General features: G+C 42.0%; 1 protein-coding gene across 1 annotated transcript in view; it reads left to right on the top strand.

Annotated features, from left to right (window-relative positions):
* The window catches only part of LOC137433123 (E3 ubiquitin-protein ligase CBL-B-B), a gene marked incomplete in the record, with an annotated part of 121,810 nt that extends 103,078 nt beyond the window's left edge, over nucleotides 1–18,732 (top strand). The window contains 2 exon segments of the mRNA XM_078782740.1: nucleotides 13,781–13,878; nucleotides 14,006–18,732. Of these exon segments, the coding sequence (XP_078638866.1) occupies nucleotides 13,781–13,878; nucleotides 14,006–14,412 (505 nt within the window).
* Between the last annotated feature and the right edge of the window lie 3,877 nt (nucleotides 18,733–22,609).

The raw sequence follows: 22,609 nt of genomic DNA, 5'->3' as shown, positions 1-22,609 counted from the left end.
TCTCGTACACAAATACACCAGAGAAGCGCAGATGGTGGGAGGACAGAGACAATGTGGGGCATAACCAACACATGTAACGGAGATGACACAAACACAATGTACCCCCCAAACAGATGCAAAAACACTCGCAACACAAGCTTATCACAGGTCAATGGTCACGAGGTCTCGCAACACAGCTTTGTGATTGGTCGACAGAACAGGCCCACCCTCTTCCCCCCTCTCCCCGCCTCCTCCCCCGAGTATATCTGGGAGGGGGTAAACTAGGAAATTGCTCTTGACAAAGGCTAGTGGAGGCCTGATGGGTTGCTGGCCGAAATGTATGTTTATACACAAATGTCTATCACATGAATTGCATGGACAAGTATGCATGGTATAAGAGATTTGTACCTGCATTTCCTTCATCATGAACCAGATGTTCAAATGGGAACATTAACAAGTCTACTCAAATAATTTTATTCCTTTATTTTGTAAGTATTTGTAGAGAAATTCATCTTTTTTTTTTTTTTTCTTCTTTTTTTTTACTGAATCGAGGCTCGTGAAAGAGCTAACATTTACTTCACAAACAAATCAACCAGACAAACAAAATATATAAAAAGAGGGAGCGGAAGATAAGATGGGGAGAGAAGGGGAAGCACACAAACACAACATTTGAGACTTTGTCTTGGACTTGATCTTGGACTTTGTCTTAATGAAACTCGACAACAACAACAACAACATGCATTTTAAAGGCCATTTTCCCTACGAGAGCGGGGGTTAGCCTTGCGGTCCCCATGACAATCTTCTCCATTTTGCCCTATTTTCTGCATCTCTCATTGTTAACCCCCTGCCCGCATTTCTTCTTCCACCATCTTTAGCCAAGTCTTTCTCGGTCTTCCCCGTCCTCTACTTCCCTCTACATTCATTTCCATCACTCTTCTCAACCAGTCACTTTCATCCTTCCTCAACACATGACCAAACCATCTCAACCTGTTCCTCTTCACAGCATCAATCACAGGCTCTATTCCCATCATCTTTCGCAATTCATCATTTGTCTTCCTCTCTCTCAACGATACTTGAACCGTCGAACCATTCGCATTTCCACCCTTTCCAACCTCCGTTGCTGCGCTACGTTAATTACCCATGTCTCGCTCCCATAACTCATAACACTTCTCACACATGCAGCATACACCTTTCCCTTCAGCTTCAACGACACTCCCCTCATCAGCACGCCACTCAGTTCCCGAAACTTCTTCCATGCACATCTCACTCGAGCAACCGTTGCCGAGTCTGATCCACCTTCTCCATTCAGCATGTCTCCGAGGTAGCAAAATGTTTTCACACCTTCCAACTTCACGCCGTCTCCAAGATCCAACTCAACATTTCCTCCATCTGCAGCTCCCTCTGTGCACACCTTACATTTGAATGTAGCTGCCACACTGCTTAATGATCCTCTCAGACCACTACATTTTTGACGAACCCACTCAGCGCACATTGTACATTGAATGGAGTTCACTCCGACACCCTTCCTACACACAGCACAGGGCCACTTCCCAGTTCTTTCCACCTCACCACATGCTTTACCACTTGCCATCACCTTCGTCTTTCCGATATTCACCTTCAGACCTTTTGTCTCCATACATTCCTTCCACTTGTTCATCTTCTCCTTCAGTCCATCCATACTTTCCGCAATCAACACCAGATCATCTGCATACAACAACTCCCATGGTAAACCCTCCTTTACGTTCTGAGCCAGCACCTCCATCATAGCTACAAATAGTAGTGGACTTAGTACCGACCCCTGATGCACTCCCACCTTCACCTCAAACTCACCACTGTTCCCGTCCTTCGTCCTTACAGCTGTGCGCGCTCTTTTGTACATTGCCATCACTACTCTGATCAACCATTCCTCCACTCCTAGCTTCCTCAATGCCCATGTCAATACTTCGTGTGGAACCCTATCGAATGCTTTCTCCAGATCAACAAACCCAAGAAACAACTTCTTCCTCTCCTCCATGTACTTCTCCTGCAACTGCCTCACAATAAAGAGCGCGTCTGTCGTTCCTCTTCCTGGCATAAATCCAAACTGCATTTCGTCGATCTTCACTTTCTTCCTTATCCTCCTCTCCAACACCCTTTCCAATACCTTCATTCCATGCTCCAATAACTTTATCGCTCGGTACGAGCCACACTCCAGAGGGTCACCTTTCCCCTTGTATAGAGGGGCGAGAGGGTACTGTTCCCAATCCACTGGAATGTGGCCTTCTTTCACCACCAGATTACAGATCTCTGTCATTCTCTTCACACCCCAACTTCCTGCTGCCTTCAACATATCTCACACAACTCCCGTCGGCCCTCCCGCTTTTCTCCCCTTCATTGCTTTTATCGCTTCCTCAACTTCCTTCTCAGTTATCTTCTCTGCCGGTCCTAAAACTGGGTTACTCTCTATGTTGCCATCCCATTCATTCTCTGTATTCAATGAAACTCGACAGTGGTATGTTATTTCAAAATGGTGCTTTTTGCTTGTGAAGAATCACTATTTCTTGTACATCTGAATTGACTGCTCATCTGGTTTTTTTATTTTTTTTGTGAAAGTGTGAAAAACTGGGACGTTGGGATATACATATAGGTGTTGAACACAATGGGTCTTCTATACATATATATTATATATGACACGTTTGGGTAGCGGGGTGTGGATGGGGTGTCATGAACACAGGAAGAGAAAGAGATTGAGGGAGTGGCAGGTTTGGGAGGGAAAGGGGGTGGCGGCACGGTAGGGGGAGATGGAATCACGATTTCTGCCGTTTTTTGCAAGCTTTGAAAAACAGCGTATTTTTGTTTTGTGGATTTATTTTTTGTCCATTTTTTTTTTTTTTTTGTATACATAGTCAATGCTCGTGGAAGAGCAGATGTCTAGGTTATTGGAGCTAAACAACAAGCGATAGCAGATTCACACACTGACAGATGATTAAAGGGAAATGTGGAGACAGACATTGAACATGACTGGCAGGAAGTGGGTGGGGCAGGGGTTGGGTGATCAGTGGGAGTAGAAGAAAGCACAGGTGGGTATAGGAGAAGAATATACACCAAATATGGCATTAATGGTACATTTCACAAATGGTGCACATTTGCTTGCTGTTCAGAGCCCACTTAAGTAAATTAGATATACTATTGCTAATCGGAAATCTTCTCAAGTCCAAATGCTTTATCTGCTCTCCGAAATTTGGCAGTATTCTGACAAAGCGGTGCAGAGGAAGCACACGTACTTTAGAGCTATCTAAGTCACGGTTCTGTTCCAGGCCCGATTATCAACTGTCAGAGGGTGATTCACAGGCAATAATGAGTGCACCTCCGCCGGATGGATATTGATCTGGAAATGCATCTCCTAGCATTAGTTTGTGGATATTAAAGATCCCATGGTGTTTTTCAATGAAGAGTAATTGAAACATTGCCCACACCCTGGACAAATTGCAAATTCCTGCTTAAATGGTGGGTAGCAAGTTGTCTGGTATTCTCAAATATTCCTTTCCACCGGGTTATATTGCTAGCTATAGCAGTGCTGTTCTATGTGGACAACAGCTTCTACACTTATAAACAAATTGACGCACCCTGGTGTTTGCATGTCCACATGGTAACAACCATTTTTGACTACGAAGGGCAGCAATTATCATTTTTACCTCCGCCAGCAAAGGTGGACGGAGGTTATGTTTTCACCCCTGTCTGTCTGTCTGTTTGTCCGTTTGTAAACAACATATCTCAAAACATTGTGGACGGATTCGGACGAAATTTGGCAGAGATGTAGCGTATGTGACAAGGATGAAATGATTAGATTTTGGTGAAGATCCGGATCCGGATACTGGGTTTTTTTAAAGCGATTCTTCACCATTGGGAGATCGGGCCAAAAACTAGCAGGATATCTCAAAAAGTTATGGATGAAACTTGGTGGACCGGTTGGGTGTGTGACAAGGAGATTCGATTCAATTTTAGTGAAGATATGAATATGGATTCGGATATGAGGATTATTTGATTTTTTTAAAGTGATTCTTCACCATTGGGAGATAGGGCCAAAAACGATACATAGCAGGATGTCTCCAAAAGTTATGGTTGGATTTGGACGAAACTGGTTGGACAGGTTGTGTGTGTGAAAAGGAAGAATTTATTCAATTTTGGTGAAGATCCGGATCCGGATCCAGCTAGTAGAATTTTTAAAGTGATTCTTCACCATTGAGTGATATGGGCAACCAGGCGGAGGTTTGCTCTCTACTGAGTGCCGTTCTAGTTGCCTTTGCTTTGGTAACTGAACTTTTTTTCTGTCTAATGGTGTTTAATAAAATGTAAAAACTAGAACGGGCACTCGGTAGAGCGCATACCTTCGCCGCAGCTACTTTTGTTGCCAAAATAAAAGACTACAAGATCTGTGTAGCAAGATTCGAGGGAATGACACTCGATGACTACAAGATCTCGGCGCTGATTCGTTGTCACTGTGCCATAGTCCCGTTGATTTGCACGGAAAGAACCATGTTTACGGCTGCTAATCCAAGTTTATTACATGCATCCTTACAACTGTAAAATATGCATATATATATATATATGTTCTGTTTTTCATCTCTTCAAATTGCACCAACAGTCGAAAACATCATGACACATAAGAATGACACATCTACTTTCATCCAATTTGGATCCGAATTGACCGCGTTATGATTTTTAAAAAACCGCACATTTTGCAAGGGCGTGACCCCCCTGACCTTTGGCCCCCAACCGCTAACAAGGGTTATGACGTCAGAGTGTCATGTCGCATATCACAAGATTGGGCATTGAATTCTGAACATTTTGGCATTAGTTTCATACAAATTGGACACAAATTGACTGCGCTATGGTAAAAAGACGATTTTGACCTTTTCATGACCTTGACCTTGACCTTTGACCCGATCGATTCCAAAATCTAATCAAATGGTTCCCGGATAATAACCTATCATCCCACCAAATTTCATGCGAATCGGTTGAATACTTTTTGAGTTATGCGAATAACATACACACACACACACACACAGACATACAAACTAGAACGGGCACTCGGTAGAGCGCATACCTTCGCCGCAGCTACTGTTCTGTACTTGGCATGGGAGTGTAGGGAACAGAACAGTGAACAGTTTTGACCTTTTCGTGACCTTGACCTTGACCTTTGACCCGATTGCTCCCAAAATCTAATCAAATGTGTCCCGTATAATAACCAATCATCCCACCAAATTTCATGCAATTCGGTTGAATACTTTTTGAGTTATGCGAATAACATACACACACACACACACACAGACATACAAATAAATACACAGCGATCAAAACATAACCTTCCGCTTTTGCGAAGGTAATAAATACACAGCGATCAAAACATAACCTTCCGCTTTTGCGAAGGTAATTACAGTAGTCTGCAGAGAATAACTACAGTAAAGGGATGCCATTTTTGCCTGGGAAGCCGAATATTGGTTTCTGACTTGAGACTGTTGCTTACAAATATTGCAGAAATACGCTATTGTTAAATTGTTATAGCAAATGTACCATTCAGGCCATATAAATGAGATGCATTTTGGAGAAATGGTGACATCAGGCATTCTCGAGTAACGGGTTGTAACCAGTCTATGTGGCATAATTTGACAATGCCAATTATGAAATTGTATGTCCCCAAGCTGTATGTGGACACCTGTCCACAAATTGTATATCCAGTTACAAATCTCTTACACCATGCATATGAAATTGTATGTATTTTAATCCCTTTTCCTTGGAGAATGAGAATTGGGGGGTGTGGGGAAGGGGCAAAATATTATTTCTAATTTAATCTCTGTCCTGTAAATATTTATGTTTCCCACGACTGATAATGTTGAGTTAAAGGTTGGAAATGGCTCTCCCTTGTTTAATTAGGCTGTGAGTATTGTAAATGTTTGATACCAATCTTTATCTTCTTACTATAATTCACCAAATGTCCATCCATCTGTCTGTCTGTCTGTCCGTTCGAAGGTACCGTAAAAACTGCTGAACCGGTCGCAACGATATTTTGGGTGGGTAATCCTGGGATCTCCATGAGTAAAATAGACTACAATATTTAGTTTTCCCAATTTCAGCTTTAGTCTCCAGAATTCTCAGGTTTGGACTCCCGCATGACATTCACATTCGCATAACGTTCATTGTGACGATGTTTTCATTGACGATGTTGTTTTCCCGGGTGCCGCACAAACGGCTGCACTGATCGCTGCATGGCTGCACCGATCGAACTCAGTGACCTCGGACAAAGACCTTTTATAAGGACACGGGTTGAATCCCTGCTTGAGAGAATTCCAACCCCCTCGCCGCCATCACGGCCGTGTCTCCAACTCACAATCCCACGAGATATGCGGAAAGGACGACCCAAAACCAATATAAACATCATTAAACATCATTCGTATATAAACATCATTAAAAGTTTTCCCAATTTCAGCTTTGGTCTCCAGCATTCTCAGGTTTGGACTCCCGCATAACATTCGCGTTCGCATATCGTTCATTTTGACGATGTTTTCATTGTGACGATGTTGTTTTCCCGGGTGCCGCACAAACGGCTGCACCGATTGCTGCACGGCTGCACCGTTTCAGATAAACCGGTAAAATGCCTCCCAAACGGAAAGCCTCATTAACGAAAACGTCCAAGAAATCCGTTTCAAGGAAATGCCCAAGGAAACTATATGAATCGTTTAAAATAAAATAAAAAGCCTTTAATTTCTGTTATTTTGCCTTTTCATTTGGGCCTCCCAATTGAAGCCGCGCCCATATGGCGGGTACCGTTGCTAGTTTCTGAAATTCAAAGTTAATTCTTAACCCTTTAACCGATCGAATGGGGAAAGTAACAAATCCGACTCGAACTCGACTTTTACCGATCAATTTGAAAACTACATTTCCAAGCTGGCCTCCAAACCCAGTCGCCGACTGGACATCCTCCATCATGCAAAGTCCTTCCTTGGCACACCTGAGCTCCTCACCACATACAAGGTTTAATCCGCTGCTTGATGGAATACTGCTCTCCCCTCTGGGCTGGTGCTCCTGCCTCACACCTAGCTCGGCCTCACGCTGTTGAAACCAAAGCTTTCAGAAGCATTGGAATCTCCCGTGATGAAGCTAACTCCAAGGGCCTTTCACTCACCCGCCACAGGCAGGTTGGTGGTCTTTCTGTCTTCTACAGACTCCTCTCTGGCCTAGCCCCCCAGCTCTGTCTGTGCGCTGTCCCCCAAATATTCCTGCAGGTTGCATAAGATCTGCCAGCAACCCTCTTATGGTTAAACTGCCAAAATCAAGACTCTCTGCTCACCTTCACTCTTTCATTCCTCTTTTCTCCCGCCTCTGGAACAAACTTCCTCACTCTCTTCAATCCCACTCCTCCCTCCAGGTCTTTAAAACAACTGTTCACCACCATCTCTTATCTTCCCCCATCCAAAACCTTTATCTTTTCTACCACCGGTAATTCACCCCAGATCCACTTTTTTGAAGTACCGACTTCTTTTCTGGATGTCCTAGCAGTGTCCATTTGTTTTATACTTCTCCCACCCCTCCCCCCCTCCTTCCCTTGCCCCTCCCCCTTCCCAAGCCCCCACTCTACCACAGATCTCCTGATGTCCCTGTTCTCCACTGTTGTACTTGTGTGCTTCCCTCTCTCTCCCCATCTTGTCTCCCACTCCCTTTATTATATGTTTTATGTGTCCGTTTATGTTTTTTTTGTCATTAATGTTAGCTCTTACATGAGCCTCGATCTTGTATACAAAATATATATATATATATAGTCACGTGAAAAAGTAAGTACACCCCATGTAAAGTTTTGACTTTTTCAACATATTTCAACATACAGCTATTTGATCTTCATTTCAACAAATATTGATAGATAAAGGTGATATAATATAACAAATATCATGAAAGATTTACATTTTGTAGTCCATTGTATAATTTAAATAAACATAAATGCAAATTTCCCATGTGGAAAAAGTAAGTACACCCTTGGCTCTAATAGGTGGTATTGCCCTGTTTGGCAGAAACAACCTCAAGTAGGCGTTTCTTATAACTGTCTACCAGTCTCTGACATTGACTGGGAGAAATTTTTGCCCACTCCTCCATGCAGAATTCTTTCAGCTGTGCGATGTTTGAGGGGTTTCTTGCATGCACAGCTCGTTTCAAATCCCCCCACAACATCTCGATGGGATTTCGATCCGGGCTTTGACATGGCCATTCCAGAACCCTCCATTTATTTCTTTTCAACCATTCCTTGGTGGATTTACTGGTATGCTTAGGGTCATTGTCATGTTGCAAGGTCCACCTTCGGTTGAGCTTCAACTCTCCGACAGATGGCCTCACATTATCCTCAAGCACCCTTTGGTACAATGAAGAATTCATCGTGGATTCTATGATGGTGAGCTGCCCCGGCCCTGATGCAGCAACGCTGACCCAAACCATAATATTTCCACCACCATGCTTTACAGTTGGTATCGGGTACTTGTGGTCAAATGCTGTCTTTGGTTTTCGCCAAACATGTCTTCTGGTACTGTGGCCAAATAACTCTACCTTTGACTCATCTGTCCAGAGCACATTGTTCCAGAAGTGCTGGTCTTTGCCTCGGTGTTCATTGGCAAACTTTAGTCTTGCCCTGATGTTCTTTCTGGACAGCAAAGGTTTCCTTCTGGCACACCTCACATGTCGATCAGATTTGTGCAGCCTCTTTCTAATGGTAGACTCGTGCACTTTGACATCAACAGTGGCAAGAGCTACCTGTAGGTCCCGTGATGACATTCTGGGGTTCTTAGAGACTTCTTTCAGCATCTTGCGGTCTGCTCTCGGGCTGAACTTGCTGGGGCGGCCTGGCCTGAACAAGTTGGCAGTTGTTTGGAATCTTCTCCACTTGTAGATTATCTTCTGGACAGTCGAATGATTGATTTCAAATTGTTTGGAGATCTTTTTAAATCCCTTCCCAGACTTGTAGGCATCTATAACCTTCTTTTTTAAGGCCTCAGAGAGCTCTTTTGATCTAGGCATGGTGACGCCGCACACTTCAACAACAAAGAGCAAACGAAACGAAATGTCTGAGGTTTAAATATGACAGGTTCCTCCAAGATCCTCTCTAACGATGTTCTAATCATTTGCACCTGAGCTGGTGCACCTGATTCTAATTTTAGGTATTTGAAGTAGTGATAAATGTAGGGGTGTACTTACTTTTTCCACATGCTAAATTTGCATTCATGGTTATTAAAATTACAATGGCGAGGTGCTCTATTTGAAACTTTGTTTCGATATTTGTAGCTTTCTGATGCCTAGGGTACATAATAAAATTTTGTATTGGTGTGAAAGCTATTTGCCAATAATTGCAAATTGATAGCAGGATGCTAAATTACTGCTAGTTTGTGTGTATGTGTATGCTATGACACACACACACACACACACACACACACACACACACACACACACACACACACTCACACTCACACTCACACTCACACTCACACTCACACTCACTCACACACACTCACACACACTCACACACCTCAGCTATCTTCACTCATGGTGCTTAAGCCTAAACTACAGCATATGAGCCCCACCCCTCCATAACTTTCATATTATATTAATATCGTTTATTGCTCTGTTATATTTTTCACATGCACTAAATGGAAGCTGTTTAATGGGTTTGAACAATGTAAGAAGGTACTTTTTTCTGCCAAGGAGGTAGTCATGACCGAAGAGAAGTCAGTCAGCAGGGGTTAAACACTAAGGAAGGCAACCAATAAAAGAGAAAACTGCAAAGACCTTTAAAATATAGACTATTACCAACCACTAATGCTGCATCACCAGTCGAACAGAAAAACTGTGATGCACATTATACCGACAAAGGTAAACTAAAGTGATTGGAAAAGTAATTTTGATGTATAATCAATAGCTAGCTCTGGTTGCAGTTGTGGCACATCTGAGAATTCCCAATCGTAGTGTTCATCACAGGACAGTATGAAGATGTTTGGCTCTACCACATCCACATGTTGAATAAGGATGTATACGGGTGTGGAGACGGAAGAACTGTACACAGCAATTGATCGAGAGGACTGGAAGTTGAGGATCAACGTCCTCTGAGTTTGGCCTAAGAGCCGAGCTAAGAGGAAAAAGAAGGAGAAATATGTTTGTCAAGATTCCAAGCCTTGATAATGCCAAAGTTCACCCATGACTTTTAAAAACGAGCAATCGTATTCTATAATCGTCAAACTTGGACCACAGAACGAGTATTTGATTGGCAGGTGTCATTAATCTGATTACTGCAGAAGCAAAATATAATTTGCCTCGTTTAAGTTCATAACAGCTTGGAAAACATCTGTTCACCACCATCTCTTGTCTTCCCCCATCCAAAACCTTGATCTTTTCTACCCCCGTTAATTCACCCCAGATCCACTTTTTTGAAATACCAACTTCTGTCCTGGAAGTCCTTGTGTTTTACACTTCTCCCCCCCCCCCCCCCTCCCCCCCTTCCCACGCCTCCTCTCCCCAAGCCCTCTCCCTCCCACAGATCTCCCGATGTCCCTGCTCTCAAATATTGTACTTGTGTGCTTCCCTCTCTCCCCATCTTGTCTCCCGCTCCCTTTACCTTATGTTTTATGTGTCAGTTTGTCTTTTTGTGATTAATGTTAGCTCTTACATGAGCCTCAATCTTGTATACAAAAACCCAAAAAAAATTCACATGATCTACAAGTAAGACGAAAAGCCGGAAAAAAAATCTCGATACCGAGCACACACACACACATCTGCCTATAGTTTGTCGTTGTGATGGAATTTATTATGCTGCTGACGAAGGTCAAGTGATTCAGCTGCATGCCCAGTGCTAGGCGACGTGGTTTGGCAATACAACTGATTTCCATTGTTCAGTGCCGCACATACAAGTGCCAGTTGACATGGAGTGGCAATATAGTGGAGATGACCATATGACTAGCAATGCAATACCCAAGGCATGTCTGGAAAACCATGTCTTACACATGTAGTCATTTTAGCATTGCCACCCGCTGCAAGTGCCAGGGGAAAAAAAACAGGATGCACCATAACGTGGATGCAGGAAGAGTACAGAAACCATTAACACGCAATCGTGTGATTTAATACAAGAATATACTAATGGCCTGATCCTTGGGAAAACCATAAATTAAACTAGCAGAAAAAACGTGATTGTGTGCAAACGTTCAGAATAAGCGATGAGACAAGAATATACAGCACGTGAAGATCTTAGCTTCTGAATAATTGAAGGTAACGATGACTGTCTGTCTAGTTTCCTGGTTAATGTTAACATGTATTTGAGTAAAAACGTTTTCTGTGCCGGACATTTTGTTTTGTTTTCGGCCAATTTGATGCGAAAATATTTTCTGAAAATATCAGGAAATAGTCATGATACCGAAGAGGTTCGGAAACTACGGTACAAGCTCCGATAGTTTTACAGGATTACACATCTTGTGTTTAACTGCCATCGAGACATTTAAAAGGAGACAATTTGAGAAATCTTCCTTTTCTGTACCAGGCCAGAAAGTGTTCAACATCTTTCGAGCCACATTGTTTGCCTTTCTCCATGTTCTGGTGCTCATCGATAATAAGACGCATTGAAAAGGAACAACTGATGTCAAATTTTCGGTTAAAAACTGATAAATATACTGCTTAATTAACGCAGTTAGTGTATCGATGTTTTTGTTTTTTTAGGGAGGCCATCTTGTTGTTTGCCAAGACAGTTTAAATCCTTAAACCCATCTTTGTAATATCAGTATTTATTTCCAGGGTGTTTCAAAAAGATTGATACAACTTTGACTTCCTGCCATTTCTTTGTTTTTTCACCTATACCGTTTTCCTTTTCAGGGTTTGATGGGGTTTATCATGGTATTTGTTCCCTGGGATTTCTAGCTCCCTAGCTCAACTATGCCATTGACAGTGGAGCAAAAGCCCATTTCCACTTGAACGGTGCCATCAACAACCACGACAACATTTCCCGGGGGGAGGAGGGGGGCAGAACCACCTGAGATCACTGGAACTTTTGGTACCTGAAAGGGCCTAAAGTCACATGCTTCTGCACCTTCAATGCCAGATGGGGAATTCTAGGGCTTTACTGGTTTGGGAATGACAACAGCAGGACGGTGACGATCAATGGTGAGCGCTACCAGGCCGTGCTCCAGAAGTTCCATTATGATCTAGCCCAAAAGGTCACCCCAAACCAGCTCCGCATGACCTGGTTCATGCAGGATGGTGCACCCCCGCATACAGCTGGTGACACCATCACTTTCCTGCAGCAGCTCTTCAGAAACCGCCTCGTTGCCCTGGGTACCACTCATGATTGGGCACCCCCATAGCCCAGACTTGAACCCTCTGGACTACTGGTTCTGTGGTTTTATTTTATTAAGACAGAGCCAAGGGCACTGTCTACGTCAACCACCCTGCCACACTGGATTATCTGAAGCAGGAGGTGTCAGACTACCTCCAGGCAGTGCCACATGAGACCTACAGGAAAGTTGGGCAGAACTTTGGAGTCAGGATCAATGCCTGTGAACCGCGGAGGGGTACACATCAAGAACGTCAATTACAAGGATTTTGCATAAATGCCAATTTCAGACCTTGGGCTCTCACTAACTCTAGCAATGACTTACTGCAATAGCAATCAATGATATAAAATACCATGTCATGAGCTTTCAAGGAATGTTTGGTTCACATTCCTGAGGTTTCTGTTTCTTTTTAAATATACGTTTAAAGTTGTATCACTCTTTTTGAAACACCCTGTAAGTGACATACCTAAAATGTATGGAATTAGATGGCCCATTGCAGCCAAAGCCTGGAAACGTACTCCTCTATCCCTTCACTGACTTCCTCCATGCTTCCCCTTTACCCATTCATAAACTCACCTGTAGCTGGACCCTGAATGCACCCAAGTTGATCTTTAAAAGCAAGCCTGAAGAGAATGGATTTCATACGGCAAATTGTAAATGTTAAAACAACCAAACTGTAAAGTATGATAATTCACTCATTTTAATGTTAAAACATAAGTTGAAGTTTAACCCGCCTCAGTGACATAATGGTTACAGCATCCGGTCTGATCTGGGAGGTTGGCAGTTCAAACCCCTGCCGTGTCATACCAAAAACTTTTTAAAATGGTATGTGCTGCTTCACTGCTTGACGCTCCATCTAAATAGGAGAGCATGAATAAACAACCATAGGCTGGTAATAATAGTGCAGGCTTTGGTGGACCTAAAGGCCTCCTGTGTCAAGTTCCTTGCTAGGGAACTCGTGTTATTATCATAACCATCCCAACTTTCACTCAATTCCTGAAAAAGTTGTCTTTTTGAAGAATATATTTGGTCTCTTCCTGGATATGTGGATGAGTGATATATTGATGTGATGTCTTTTGATACTCCATTGACACCTTTTGTCCATTTTACATTTGATCTTCTTGCTGCTTGGAGACCATTTCTACAGTTTCATATTTCACCCTCATAACTTAGTGACTTTAAACCTTTGCCATTAACATATTTTGGGGGATTGTGTTCCTCACATCTCTCCCATTCTGAGACTCCTAAGCACACGTAGTAAGTTTCGTTAAGATCAGGCAAAATCTGCAGGAAGAGAAGAGTTAACGAACCAACTGTTCCTGCGTTGGTGCACATCGATTTATAATAACAATTGGCAGTACTAGAACCCATCAACATGGCAATGCTGACTCGTAGGGAAAATGCCAGTTTAATTTTGGGAATGTGCCATTTTATAATTTGCATCATTCTTATGATCCATACATTTTCGCCCCCAGGACTGACGTTGCAAATGAAACCTATGGAACTTTACTTAAACCTGGTGTCTTCACCTGCTCGGAAGATTTGCCTTCACCGACCCTGCTCAAGCCTAACGGTGATTTTGTGTCTCCTTTGGGGAGATTGGTTCTGAGTTATATTCCTCGAGGAACTCGTTTCTATTTTCTCTTGATCCTTGATGCTTCCTGTGTTTTTTTCCATGCCCCTCTTCCATTCCTATAAAGAGCTCTACGACCATCTGCCCCTACCTGTGCCAATCGTTCCTCCTCACAGAGAGGAGGTGCTACGATCCGGGAATCAAGTCTCCTCGAGTGGGCCCCAAGCCCCAGCTCGTCCCCCTAAACCTTTACCCCGGCCACCAGTGCACTCTGAAGGTGTGGCGCCAATGGCCGGTTCCCTTGGTGGTGAGCCAGGAAGCGGACAGATGTCGGAGGTTGGGAGAGTTGCTGGTTTGTCTGCTCAGGTGTCTGCTCCACCATCTCGTTCACCCCCAATCACTTCTGATGCATCCATAGCAAGGTTGATGTCAGAGGGATACAGCTTTGTGGATGTCAGCAGAGCACTTGGAATCGCACAAAATGACACAGACATGGCCAGAAGCATTCTGAGAGAGTTTGTGGCTCCCTCGTGAGCCCAGCATTCCTGGATTCAAACCCTCTTCCTCCCCCTTCAACCACCCCTTACGCCATCACCATAAAAAGTTGTTGTTATAATCTTTAAATTTTTTATTTAACTACTAAACAATTATTTGCTTTCAACCATGGAGGTTTATAGCTGAATTTGTATTATTAATTATATTTATCTTTGTTAAATCCATTGGTTGCCATATAATAGCATATTTTGGTATTGCACGTAAAGTTTGTTTATTCGCCATGTTGGATCATGATGCCTTACTGATACGGTTATGGCAGGGCTAGCATATTTCTCAACATTGTCTTTGTTTGTTGTGCTTTTGTTATTATGTCATGTCATGTCATGTCTTGTCTTGATGACACAAATCGTAACTCACTACACAAAAAAGTTACCATGTCATGTCTAGGCCTTCTAATATTGCACCGTGTCACCTGGACCCCAGCCTTGTACCTCTCGTGGGTCCTTGGGGCAGTGGGAATATGTTTGGGTCCAAAGTTCCACTCGATGAAACGCAAACCACTTTAACCACATCTGTGTCAAAACAGCCAGTTTGAAAACGTTGGAGCCGATGTATGGTGACAATTTGAGAAATCCAATCGATGGTAACTATAAAACTGAATATTTGCAAAAACTAGTAATAGCCGCTCCCACAGGGAGCGAAATATGGTGTGGACCAAACTGCTCGAGGTCCTGCTTCTTCTTCGCGTGATAGACGGACTTGTCTCCTTTTAGTTATAGTAATACCCGTTCCCTGCTGGAGCAAAACAAGGTGTCAATACCCACTCCATATGGCAGGGATCAGTGGTTAAACCACTTGCACTATTCTCTGTGTACAGGTGAAAATTTCAAGTCGTCTCCTCATTCTCATCGGGAGAAGAGTGGGAATTATCTTGTGCCCATGACCTGACTCTGGGTACCCTGAGCAATGAGCATGTATGCAAAGTTTGGTGGAGATTGGCCCAGCCATTTTTTATTCCACTAGCATTGAGCCCGTTGCTTCACTGACAGTAGGTGAGCAACATAACTCTTGTATATTGCAGTACTATAATAATAGTTTATTGGCAGTCAATATGTACCAAAAAATTTATTCCAGAAACATTTTGTTTAGTGCCAACAACCCAGCGTTAACTTTCGTAATACGCACACTTATTCACCAAAAAACAATATTATTAATTCGTTTTATGTTACCATGGATCACATGTACGTCCGGCTTTGTTTAAAGTTGCAAAATGCAATTCTCATTAAGTAATGAATAATACACTGCCGTTAAGGCCAAGCATGGCACGAGACATAGCTACACCGCCATCTTACTACATCCGCCGCCATCTTACTACATCCGCCATCTTACTACATCCGCCATCTCACTACATCCGCCATCTTACTACATCCGCCATCTTACTACATCCGCCGCCATCTTACTACATCCGCCATCTTACTACATCCGCCGCCATCTTACGACATCCGCCATCTTACTACATCCGCCATCTTACTACATCCACCATCTTACTACATCCGCCGCCATCTTACTACATCCACCATCTTACTACATCCGCCATCTTACTACATCCGCCATCTTACGACATCTGTCATCTTACGACATCCGCCATCTTACCACATCCGCCACCATCCGTCATCTTACATCAGCCTGGCGCCTACGGATGCCAGATAGTCATATATGGGTTATATTGTTCAACTGACGTCAGCAACAGAACAGGTTGAGTGTTGGATGCCGGAATGATATGCATGTCCGTAAAGGCCTATACTGGTGCTTGATGTAACACCGTAATGACTCCCAGCGAAGAGCATGACAGAGGGATGGAGTAATCTAGTTACTTTAATATGTAGATAATTACTAGTACCCGACTGCAAAGCCGCAACGAGCCGGCGAAGCCAAAGCCTCTTGCCACTATTTTACCCATCACTGTGGCATCAGTAGGTTAGGTAGTAGGTAGGTGTAGTAGGTACCGTACCTAGTTCAAAATGACACCATTTGCATTCTGGATGAGATTAAAATTGATAAAATTTCCTTCTTGATTAATTCGGTGAATTCCGTCTCAACTTCGGATATTTCCGGCCGTGAAAAACTATCCCCTACAGCCGCGAGATTTCTAAAAAAATAATTCTTCATCAATTTTAGAATATTTGACGCCGTTTTCACCCTCCGAAACGCGTAATAAGCTTTTTTAAAATAATTTTTGAAATGCTCGAATCTCATTGGTTCCGGTGTTTGGTGACGATTTTCGTTGAAGATAACGAGGTTGGTCTTAAAGTATTTTAATTACACATTAGAGGTGCATTTAAGATTGTGAATCAAACAAAGACGGGTGAAACAAACTATTGAACTTTTTCCCAATTTTTTTTATGCAAACTTCCGCATCCGGACGATGGTGGCCTCCATTGAGTGATTTGGTTTTGGAAATATTTGTTCAAATGCTCGAATCTCATTGGTTCCGGTGTTTGGTGACGATTTTCGTTGAAGATAACCAGGCCCATGCGGGCCGAGGTTGGTCTTAAAGTATTTTAATTACAAATTAGAGGTGCATAAGATTGTGAATCAAACAAAGACGGGTGAAACAAACTCCTATTGAACCTTTTTCAATTTGTTATGCATACTTCCGCATCCGCAAGATGGCGGCCTCCATTGAGCGATTTGGTGCGTCACAGCTTCGGAATTCTCAAGCCAAGGGATCCAGCATAATCTGGTTTTCAACATAATACGTACGCGTTTATTCACAACACCGGCTTCGCCGACTATTACCTCACCCCATATAAAGGCAAGAGTAGGAGGGGAAGAAGAAGAATGATCTGATGTACATACATGCACACATAGAGAATTGTCTTATTTTAGTATGAATGATATAGGCCTACCAGTCGAGCATGTTTATATTTGTTTCATTTGTGATGTACAATTATTGCAGTATATGACTGAGAATGAAGAACTAGTCTTGCTAGTGAATGTTGGTTTCAAACTGTATGTGCAGACAGGTAGAACAATGGATGAAAGCAACAGGATATTGACAGGTACGCTAACCGCCCTGGGAAGCAAGGATAAGTTGACGTTTCGGGAGTTAGCCCTTCATCTTAGCTACATTGCATTTTTTCTTTATTAGCTCCAACGAAGGGTTAATGCCCAAAACATCAGTTTCTCCTTGCTTCTCATGGCGTTTAGCAAAGTTCAACGTCCTGTTGATTTCATCCATTGTTCTACCTGTCCACCAACACAGATTGACACTAACATTCTCTCGGAGGACTAGTTATTCATTCTCTCTCTTTATGTTTCTTCTTCAGTGACATCCAGACGCCGAAAGGAAAAATGACTGCTGTTTTGTTTCAACTATAAATGACTATCACAAACTGAAACAACAAGCAGATAAGAAGTATAAACAGTTTAATTCCATTTTTTTCGGAGTAACAGATCCGCTTGGCTTCGAGGAAGCACCAAAATGGCGGACATTCATAAACATTCCGAGTAGGCCTATTAATTTAAAACTGCTTAAGTTACTGTACATTTGAGGTCCAATTTAGTTTGTTTTATTATGTAATGTATGTAGCAGAGCAGGAGCTAGTTTGCTGTTCAAGATGGCGGATAAACAAGGTACAGTATTGCATAACTTGATGAAATTCGTGCAATACCTCAATATATATATATATATATATACACCTACCTATTTGGTTAACCAACGTTGACCACTCCACACCCCCGAAATCCCCACCACCCTCCTCAAACGACGCTGGCGTCAATACTGAAGCAAAAATGCCAGCAAACAGTCCTCTTTTCTTTACTTTCATGTCTTTTGACTCCCTGACCTCTTCTACCTCCTTCCCTAACGAAGTTATTCACACATTTACCTTCACAGAATCGTTAGCATTGATATGTACAATATTGTATTTGTTTTGCGTTTCACCTCAATTATTTTATTAACATTATTATCTCCTCCCTTTGGATCTCCCATTTATTTATGAAACTTTTACATCAGGGCCAAAAAATAAAAAAAATATTTTCTTACTGCAACGTATGTATCATTGACAAGATGTGATAATATGAACAAATAAAGGAGGATTGAAGACTTCACCTCGTTTCCCTTTAGGTGGGAGCACCATCTACACATATATAGCTTTGCCATTTCAAGGCGTCACTATTGGAGCCGGTGCGGGCCAGTCTGAACAGTGACCATCAAAAAATGTTGGTTTTGTTTATGGTTCACCGTTTCATTCACCCACGTAGTCTGCATTCGGCCAATGACGATTATCATTTCCGTACCCAGTGTTGGTACTTATTTGCATACGTAATAAATTGCTCCTTTTGAAACTGGAAGAATGAAGGTCTTGTTTGTTTTTGAATAGTGACATGACCCCAAAAGGATTTGGAAAAAATGGATGCCGGGTGAAGAACGGACTTTGAGGGGACTTCATGCAAACAGGTGAAATTGATCAGAACACCTCAGGTAGTAATGTTAGTTCAACATTTTAAGGGAAGGTGAAAGTCTCCGTAATCATTAATTTGCACATGGCTGAAAATCTCCGTAGTGATTCATTCACATGTGGCTGAAAATGTCTGTAGTCGTTAATTCGCACATGGCTGAAAATATCTGTAGTCATTCATTCACACATCGCTGAAAATATCCACAGTCATTCATTCGCACATCGCTGAAAATCTCTGTAGTCATTCATTCGCACATCGCTGAAAATATCCACAGTCATTAATTCGCACATCGCTGAAAATCTCTGTAGTCATTCATTCGCACATCGCTGAAAATATCCACAGTCATTCATTCGCACATCGCTGAAAATCTCTGTCGTCATTCATTCGCACATCGCTGAAAATCTCTGTAGTCATTAATTCGCACATCGCTGAAAATATCCACAGTCATTCATTCGCACATCGCTGAAAATCTCTGTAGTCATTCATTCGCACATCGCTGAAAATATCCACAGTCATTCATTCGCACATCGCTGAAAATCTCGTCATTAATTCGCACATGGCTGAAAATCTCTGTAGTCATTCATTCGCACATCGCTGAAAATCTCTGTCGTCATTCATTCGCACATCGATGAAAATCTCTGTAGTCATTAATTCGCACATCGCTGAAAATCTCTGTAGTCATTAATTCGCACATCGCTGAAAATATCCACAGTCATTAATTCGCACATCGCTGAAAATCTCTGTAGTCATTAATTCGCACATCGCTGAAAATCTCTGTAGTCATTAATTCGCACATCGCTGAAAATATCCACAGTCATTAATTCGCACATCGCTGAAAATCTCTAGTCATTAATTCGCACATGGCTGAAAATCTCTAGTCATTAATTCGCACATGGCTGAAAATATCCATAGTCATTAATTCGCACATCGCTGAAAATCTCTGTAGTCATTAATTCGCACATCGCTGAAAATCTCGTCATTAATTCGCACATCGCTGAAAATCTCTGTAGTCATTCATTCGCACATCGCTGAAAATCTCTAGTCATTAATTCGCACATCGCTGAAAATCTCTGTAGTCATTAATTCGCACATCGCTGAAAATCTCTGTAGTCATTAATTCGCACATCGCTGAAAATATCCACAGTCATTAATTCGCACATCGCTGAAAATCTCTGTAGTCATTAATTCGCACATCGCTGAAAATATCCACAGTCATTAATTTGCACATCGCTGAAAATCTCTAGTCATTAATTCGCACATGGCTGAAAATCTCTAGTCATTAATTCGCACATGGCTGAAAATATCCATAGTCATTAATTCGCACATCGCTGAAAATCTCTGAAGTCATTAATTCGCACATCGCTGAAAATCTCGTCATTAATTCGCACATCGCTGAAAATCTCTGTAGTCATTCATTCGCACATCGCTGAAAATCTCTAGTCATTAATTCGCACATCGCTGAAAATCTCTGTAGTCATTCATTCGCACATCGCTGAAAATCTCTGTAGTCATTAATTCGCACATCGCTGAAAATATCCACAGTAATTAATTCGCACATCGCTGAAAATCTCTGTAGTCATTAATTCGCACATCGCTGAAAATCTCTGTAGTCATTAATTCGCACATCGCTGAAAATCTCTGTAGTCATTAATTCGCACATCGCTGAAAATATCCACAGTCATTAATTCGCACATCGCTGAAAATCTCTAGTCATTAATTCGCACATGGCTGAAAATCTCTAGTCATTAATTCGCACATGGCTGAAAATATCCATAGTCATTAATTCGCACATCGCTGAAAATCTCTGTAGTCATTAATTCGCACATCGCTGAAAATCTCGTCATTAATTCGCACATCGCTGAAAATCTCTGTAGTCATTCATTCGCACATCGCTGAAAATCTCTAGTCATTAATTCGCACATCGCTGAAAATCTCTGTAGTCATTAATTCGCACATCGCTGAAAATCTCTGTAGTCATTAATTCGCACATCGCTGAAAATATCCACAGTCATTAATTCGCACATCGCTGAAAATCTCTGTAGTCATTAATTCGCACATCGCTGAAAATATCCACAGTCATTAATTCGCACATCGCTGAAAATCTCTAGTCATTAATTCGCACATGGCTGAAAATCTCTAGTCATTAATTCGCACATGGCTGAAAATATCCATAGTCATTAATTCGCACATCGCTGAAAATCTCTGAAGTCATTAATTCGCACATCGCTGAAAATCTCGTCATTAATTCGCACATCGCTGAAAATCTCTGTAGTCATTCATTCGCACATCGCTGAAAATCTCTAGTCATTAATTCGCACATCGCTGAAAATCTCTGTAGTCATTCATTCGCACATCGCTGAAAATCTCTGTAGTCATTAATTCGCACATCGCTGAAAATATCCACAGTAATTAATTCGCACATCGCTGAAAATCTCTGTAGTCATTAATTCGCACATCGCTGAAAATCTCTGTAGTCATTAATTCGCACATCGCTGAAAATATCCACAGTCATTAATTCGCACATCGCTGAAAATCTCTGTAGTCATTAATTCGCACATGGCTGAAAATCTCTAGTCATTAATTCGCACATGGCTGAAAATATCCATAGTCATTAATTCGCACATCGCTGAAAATCTCTGTAGTCATTAATTCGCACATCGCTGAAAATCTCTGTAGTCATTCATTCGCACATCGCTGAAAATCTCTAGTCATTCATTCGCACATCGCTGAAAATATCCACAGTCATTAATTCGCACATGGCTGAAAATCTCTGTAGTCATTCATTCGCACATGGCTGAAAATATCCACAGTCATTAATTCACACATCGCTGAAAATCTCTGTAGTCATTAATTCGCACATCGCTGAAAATCTCTGTAGTCATTAATTCGCACATCGCTGAAAATCTCTGTAGTCATTAATTCGCACGTGGCTGAAAATCTCTATTCATTAATTTGCACATCGCTGAAAATCTCTGTTGTCATTAATTCGCACATCGCTGAAAATATCCACAGTCATTAATTCGCACATGGCTGAAAATATCCGTAGTCATTAATTCGCACATGGCTGAAAATCTCTGTAGTCATTAATTCGCACATCGCTGAAAATATCCACAGTCATTAATTCGCACATGGCTGAAAATATCCGTAGTCATTAATTCGCACATGGCTGAAAATCTCTGTAGTCATTAATTCGCACATGGCTGAAAATCTCTGTAGTCATTAATTCGCACATCGCTGAAAATATCCACAGTCATTAATTCGCACATCGCTGAAAATATCCACAGTCATTAATTCGCACATCGCTGAAAATCTCTGTAGTCATTAATTCACAAATCGCTGAAAATCTCTGTAGTCATTAATTCACAAATCGCTGAAATCCCTCCAGTCATTCACACACTTGGAACATCCTACAGAGATGTGTTTGCATTTGTGAAGTCCACCCACCGTGTCTTGCTCAACTGGATGTGGTCAGGGACGCCGGGGCGGAAGAAAGGCAACGGGGGCAGAATTTATTTGAGGGAAAAAAGAAAAGAAGATGCTTCCTGTTGTGTTTGCAAGCAAGAAGACGATACGCGCGCTCTCATTCACTATCGCTGACTCTTGGGTGCACATTGCACACTGTACTTGCAATACAAGTTGCGATATCATTGCTAACGCAACACACACACCGATCGAAGATGCAAACTATCAACATCTAAGAGTGATCATATTTATTTAAAGGAATTCCAACTGAAAGAGAAGTTCCTTGCCAGAGAAAATCACGACATTTGAA

Source organism: Myxine glutinosa, chromosome 1 (genome assembly GCF_964187855.1).
Source record: "Myxine glutinosa chromosome 1, kmMyxGlut1.1, whole genome shotgun sequence".
Classification (NCBI taxonomy): Eukaryota; Metazoa; Chordata; class Myxini; order Myxiniformes; family Myxinidae; genus Myxine; species Myxine glutinosa.
Note: the sequence above shows the minus strand (reverse complement) of the source record. Positions and strands in the feature narration are given on the sequence as shown.